At 56.0% G+C, this 6206-nt stretch overlaps 1 protein-coding gene across 1 annotated transcript; it reads left to right on the forward strand.

Annotated features, from left to right (window-relative positions):
- The first annotated feature begins 223 nt into the window (after positions 1-223).
- On the forward strand, positions 224-5227 carry LOC138354549 (spidroin-2-like). Its single transcript, XM_069308912.1, has 4 exons — positions 224-259; positions 1455-2001; positions 2257-3090; positions 5196-5227. The coding sequence occupies exons 1-4, from the start codon at positions 224-226 to the stop codon at positions 5225-5227; spliced, it is 1449 nt and encodes a 482-aa protein (XP_069165013.1).
- Positions 5228-6206: the final 979 nt, after the last annotated feature.

Here is a 6206-nt window from a genome sequence, read left to right on the forward strand (position 1 = left end):
CTACTACTGATAAATTGTTTGTCCTGTCTATTTCCCTGTATGAGTATTGAGTATTTTGTATATGGCAATCATGTCTCCCCTGTTTCCACTATCCTCCATTAACTTGAGGTTTAAAACTTTGGCCTTCCTTGTAGCTCATACCTCTCAGCTCTGGGACTAATCTGGTGATATACTTCTGAATTTTCTCCAGCTTCATTTGATGTTTGGCGAGATAGATGCCACGATGGTGTCCCATATTCCAGAACCAATTAAACAAATGGTATACAAAAATCTGAACGACTTTATTCAGATATATAAAGGCAATTCTTACATTAGTCAGCCTTCCATAGTATGCAGTTGGTGATATTCTGTTGATGGCGGCTTCTTGTGACAGGTTCGGGGTAATATGAACACCCAAGTCTTTTTCTTTGTCCGATTCCAGTAAGATTTCCTTTCCAATGTGATACCTTGTGTCCGGTCTCCACTTCCCCATACCCGGTTTCATTACTGTGCACTTGCTAGAATTGAATTTCTAGTAGCCACTTGAGGGACCATACATTAATTTTTGCTCAGGTCCTCTTCTAGTTTCATGCAGCGTTACATCGTATTTATCCTCACCATTTTTTCACCGTCAGCGAACATAGTGAGAAATGTTCCCTCTGGTAGGTCGTCAACATAGATAAGGAATAGGATTGCTGACCAGACTACACACTGGAAGGTGAAGAGAGTGGTTGGTCGAGTGCTTAAGGGATCCTGTACATCAGATGCATTGCTTCTGGCAGTATGAGTTCGAGTCACTTCTGGGGTGTAAGTTTTCAGTTATATATATAATATATATATATATATAGTTATATATATAATATATATATATATATATATATATATATATATATATATATATATATATATATATATATATATAATGTATAAAAACTCTCTTTGTCTGGGTTCCGTGACTCCCTCCTCCCCTTGCGTGTTATGGATGATAGTTTACCCAACTTTTGACCTTTTCTAAAGCGGATATCTTGAAATTTATAGTGCAAGAGTTGATGGCAAAATGTGCAATACTCCTCCTTCCAGACCTACGTGTTGTCCTGCTGCCTCTACACACACCAGTGTAGTACACTACTCTCCTCTAACCCGAGCTAACATCATTTTCCGTGACTCACTTTTCGTTCGAGTTTTTTGGTGCTTTAGCTCCTGGTCCAGCTTCTCTATCTGCTGGTCATCTAACGTAATTGCACCCGATCTTATTTTATTCTTGACTATCTCCCCTAGAACAAAAAACTATGGATGTGTAGGTAACTAGCAGGTAGAAAGTGTTGTTCCAAGCCTGGGGCTGCTTATCAGGAGTTCCCATTGGCCTGACCCCGGATGTTTTGAGGTCATGGCAGCACTAACTGCAGGGATCACCAGGTGATTACCACGATGTACCATAGCAAAAGGACTATGTATTGTTAAAAACCTCGACAAAGGTTGCTATAGGCAGCAGTGGCCCGGGGCTGGTGGTGGCTGCAGGCAGCAGTGGTCCGGGGCTGGTGGTGGCTGCAGGCAGCAGTGGTTTAGGGCTGGTGGTGGCTGCAGGCAGCAGTGGTCCGGGGCTGGTGGTGGCTGCAGGCAGCAGTGGTCCGGGGCTGGTGGTGACTGCAGGCAGCAGTGGTTTAGGGCTGGTGGTGGCTGCAGGCAGCAGTGGTCCGGGGCTGGTGGTGGCTGCAGGCAGCAGTGGTCCGGGGCTGGTGGTGGCTGCAGGCAGCAGTGGTTCAGGGCTGGTGGTGGCTGCAGGCAGCAGTGGTTCAGGGCTGGTGGTGGCTGCAGGCAGCAGTGGTTCAGGGCTGGTGGTGGCTGCAGGCAGCAGTGGTTCAGGGCTGGTGGTGGCTGCAGGCAGCAGTGGTCCGGGGCTGGTGGTGGCTGCAGGCAGCAGTGGTCCGGGGCTGGTGGTGGCTGCAGGCATCAGTGGCCCGGGGCTGGTGGTGGCTGCAGGCAGCAGTGGTCCGGGCCTGGTGGTGGCTGCAGGCAGCAGTGGTCCGGGGCTGGTGGTGGCTGCAGGCAGCAGTGGTCCGAGGCTGGTGGTGGCTGCAGGCAGCAGTGGTCCGGGGCTGGTGGTGGCTGCAGGCAGCAGTGGTCCGGGGCTGGTGGTGGCTGCAGGCAGCAGTGGTCCGGGGCTGGTGGTGGCTGCAGGCAGCAGTGGTCCGGGGCTGGTGGTGGCTGCAGGCAGCAGTGGTCCGGGGCTGGTGGTGGCTGCAGGCAGCAGTGGTCCGAGGCTGGTGGTGGCTGCAGGCAGCAGTGGTCCGGGGCTGGTGGTGGCTGCAGGCATCAGTGGTCCGGGGCTGGTGGTGGCTGCAGGCATCAGTGGCCCGGGGCTGGTGGTGGCTGCAGGCAGCAGTGGTTTAGGGCTGGTGGTGGCTGCAGGCAGCAGTGGTCCGGGGCTGGTGGTGGCTGCAGGCAGCAGTGGTCCGGGGCTGGTGGTGGCTGCAGGCAGCAGTGGTCCGGGGCTGGTGGTGGCTGCAGGCAGCAGTGGTTCAGGGCTGGTGGTGGCTGCAGGCAGCAGTGGTTCAGGGCTGGTGGTGGCTGCAGGCAGCAGTGGTTCAGGGCTGGTGGTGGCTGCAGGCAGCAGTGGTCCGGGGCTGGTGGTGGCTGCAGGCAGCAGTGGTCCGGGGCTGGTGGTGGCTGCAGGCAGCAGTGGCCCGGGGCTGGTGGTGGCTGCAGGCATCAGTGGCCCGGGGCTGGTGGTGGCTGCAGGCATCAGTGGCCCGGGGCTGGTGGTGGCTGCAGGCATCAGTGGCCCGGGGCTGGTGGTGGCTGCAGGCAGCAGTGGCCCGGGGCTGGTGGTGGCTGCAGGCAGCAGTGGCCCGGGGCTGGTGGTGGCTTCAGGCAGCAGTGGCCCGGGGCTGGTGGTGGCTGCAGGCAGCAGTGGTTCAGGGCTGGTGGTGGCTGCAGGCAGCAGTGGTTCAGGGCTGGTGGTGGCTGCAGGCATCAGTGGTCCGGGGCTGGTGGTGGCTGCAGGCATCAGTGGCCCGGGGCTGGTGGTGGCTGCAGGCATCAGTGGCCCGGGGCTGGTGGTGGCTGCAGGCAGCAGTGGTCCGGGCCTGGTGGTGGCTGCAGGCAGCAGTGGTCCGGGGCTGGTGGTGGCTGCAGGCAGCAGTGGTCCGAGGCTGGTGGTGGCTGCAGGCAGCAGTGGTCCGGGGCTGGTGGTGGCTGCAGGCAGCAGTGGTCCGGGGCTGGTGGTGGCTGCAGGCAGCAGTGGTCCGGGGCTGGTGGTGGCTGCAGGCAGCAGTGGTCCGGGGCTGGTGGTGGCTGCAGGCAGCAGTGGTCCGGGGCTGGTGGTGACTGCAGGCAGCAGTGGTCCGAGGCTGGTGGTGGCTGCAGGCAGCAGTGGTCCGGGGCTGGTGGTGGCTGCAGGCATCAGTGGTCCGGGGCTGGTGGTGGCTGCAGGCATCAGTGGCCCGGGGCTGGTGGTGGCTGCAGGCAGCAGTGGTCCGGGCCTGGTGGTGGCTGCAGGCAGCAGTGGTCCGGGGCTGGTGGTGGCTGCAGGCAGCAGTGGTCCGAGGCTGGTGGTGGCTGCAGGCAGCAGTGGTCCGGGGCTGGTGGTGGCTGCAGGCAGCAGTGGTCCGGGGCTGGTGGTGGCTGCAGGCAGCAGTGGTCCGGGGCTGGTGGTGGCTGCAGGCAGCAGTGGTCCGGGGCTGGTGGTGGCTGCAGGCAGCAGTGGTCCGGGGCTGGTGGTGGCTGCAGGCAGCAGTGGTCCGGGGCTGGTGGTGGCTGCAGGCAGCAGTGGTCCGGGGCTGGTGGTGGCTGCAGGCAGCAGTGGTCCGGGGCTGGTGGTGGCTGCAGGCAGCAGTGGTCCGGGGCTGGTGGTGGCTGCAGGCAGCAGTGGTCCGGGGCTGGTGGTGGCTGCAGGCAGCAGTGGCCCGGGGCTGGTGGTGGCTGCAGGCAGCAGTGGTCCGGGGCTGGTGGTGGCTGCAGGCAGCAGTGGTTCGGGGCTGGTGGTGGCTGCAGGCAACAGTGGTCCGGGGCTGGTGGTGGCTGCAGGCAGCAGTGGTCCGGGGCTGGTGGTGGCTCAGGCAGCAGTGGTCTGGGGCTGGTGGTGGCTGCAGGCAGCAGTGGTCCGGGGCTAGTGGTGGCTGCAGGCAGCAGTGGTCCGGGGCTGGTGGTGGCTGCAGGCAACAGTGGTCCGGGGCTGGTGGTGGCTGCAGGCAGCAGTGGTTCGGGGCTGGTGGTGGCTGCAGGCAACAGTGGTCCGGGGCTGGTGGTGGCTCAGGCAGCAGTGGTCCGGGGCTGGTGGTGGCTGCAGGCAGCAGTGGTCCGGGGCTGGTGGTGGCTGCAGGCAGCAGTGGTCCGGGGCTGGTGGTGGCTGCAGGCAGCAGTGGTCCAGGGCTGGTGGTGGCTGCAGGCAGCAGTGGTCCGAGATTGGTGGTGGCTGCAGGCAGCAGTGGTCCGGGGCTGGTGGTGGCTGCAGGCAACAGTGGTCCGGGGCTGGTGGTGGCTGCAGGCAGCAGTGGTCCGGGGCTGGTGGTGACTCAGGCAGGCTAGCCATAAATATAACCCGTCGTGTCAAGAACCGGTATCATCCTCAGAGAGACAGAACACCGGGAAACGGTACCAGTACCATCTGAGAACTCGACTTGTCGTGAAGGGGTGAAGTATGTTCCTCTGTAACCCTGAAGGCTTTGTGGGGCCGTCCTTCGAAATATCAAGCTTGACGTCGCTCTACTCCAGCTTGCTCGGCTAAATACATAAACAAACACGACGTTGTAACGACGGAATTTGTTTACGTTGTAACGACGGAATTTGCTGACGTTATAACGACGGAATTTGTTTACGTTGTAACGACAGAATTTGTTTACGTTGCAACGACGTAATACCATGTTTACAAGACCCATTCCTTGATTCACTGCCGCAGACTGACGGAGCATCCCGTACTCTCGAGCGTTCCCAACGTCACTAAAATGGTGTACTAAATTGCCGGAACACCGTAACCGGAGGACCCACGAATAGAAAACGGGACGTCACATCAATTTTGCGAGAAGCTGAGATTCTTAATACATGATGGTGAACGTCTCAGATATACCTAGACATTAAAAATAGTTGTATTTCCACCAGCTCTCTGTACTCCGCTATACTCCAAAATTCCCAAGAGTAAACCAAATTTATGAAATTATGCGTCTTAAGTTTCTTCATTAAACCTTTCCCAATTAAGAGTTAATGTATAATTGCGCAAGATGAACTGGAGGTTGTAGATGACCTTAGATGATGAACTGGAGGTTGTAGATGACCTTAGATGATGAACTGGAGGTTGTAGATGACCTTAGATGATGAACTGAAGGTTGTAGATGACCTTAGATGATGAACTGAAGGTTGTAGATGACCTTAGATGATGAACTGGAGGTTGTAGATGACCTTAGATGATGAACTGAAGGTTGTAGATGACCTTAGATGATGAACTGGAGGTTGTAGATGACCTTTGATGATGAACTGGAGGTTGTAGATGACCTTAGACGATGAACTGGAGGTTCTTGACTGGAGGAACTGTGGCAAGGGCTAACTGGAAGTTCTGGGTCAAAGTTGAACCTCATCACAGTCAGGCGAGGAAATGTTTAGCACCAATAAAAACTTTTAATGTTGGTTTACAGCTCAAAATCCTTTGCTGCAAGAACGCTCTTGAACCATTATTTTCAGCAACTTTAGTGTTATTATTAGCATTATTATTGTAGCCGGTATAATTATTTAAGATTTATTTAGACTTTGAGAACCTATAGCAATAAAGATGATTATTGACGAAGCCGTGCATTTACACTACAGTATATATACAACCTTAATCACACACACACACACACACACACACACACACACACACACACACACACACACACACACACACACACACACACACACACACACACATCTAGAAGTTCGAGGATCTGGGAGTTGATATCACACCACCCCTGTCTCCTGAAGCCCACATCAAAAGAATAACATCGGCGGCGTATGCGAGGCTGGCTAACTTCAGAACTGCCTTCAGGATCCTGTGTAAGGAATCATTCAGAACCTTGTATACGACATATGTAAGACCAATCCTGGAGTATGCGGCCCCAGCATGGAGCCCGTACCTAGTCGAGCACAAGGCGAAGCTTGAAAAAGTTCAGAGATATGCCACTAGGCTAGTCCCAGAACTAAGAGGCATGAGTTAAGAGGAAAGGCTGCGAGAAAAGCACCTCACAACACTAGAAAAC

This window comes from Procambarus clarkii, chromosome 63, assembly GCF_040958095.1.
Source record: "Procambarus clarkii isolate CNS0578487 chromosome 63, FALCON_Pclarkii_2.0, whole genome shotgun sequence".
Taxonomy (NCBI): Eukaryota; Metazoa; Arthropoda; class Malacostraca; order Decapoda; family Cambaridae; genus Procambarus; species Procambarus clarkii.

Excerpts from the sequence above, each read along its gene's own strand:
- LOC138354549 (XM_069308912.1), top strand. The coding sequence starts at position 224 with ATGGTGTCCCATATTCCAGAACCAATTAAACAAATG. Across the intron at positions 2,002-2,256 it reads GGTGGCTGCAGGCAGCAGTG|GCAGCAGTGGTCCGGGGCTG; the intron begins GTCCGGGGCTGG and ends TGGTGGCTGCAG. Across the intron at positions 3,091-5,195 it reads GGTGGCTGCAGGCAGCAGTG|ATGAACTGGAGGTTGTAGAT; the intron begins GTCCGGGGCTGG and ends TAATTGCGCAAG.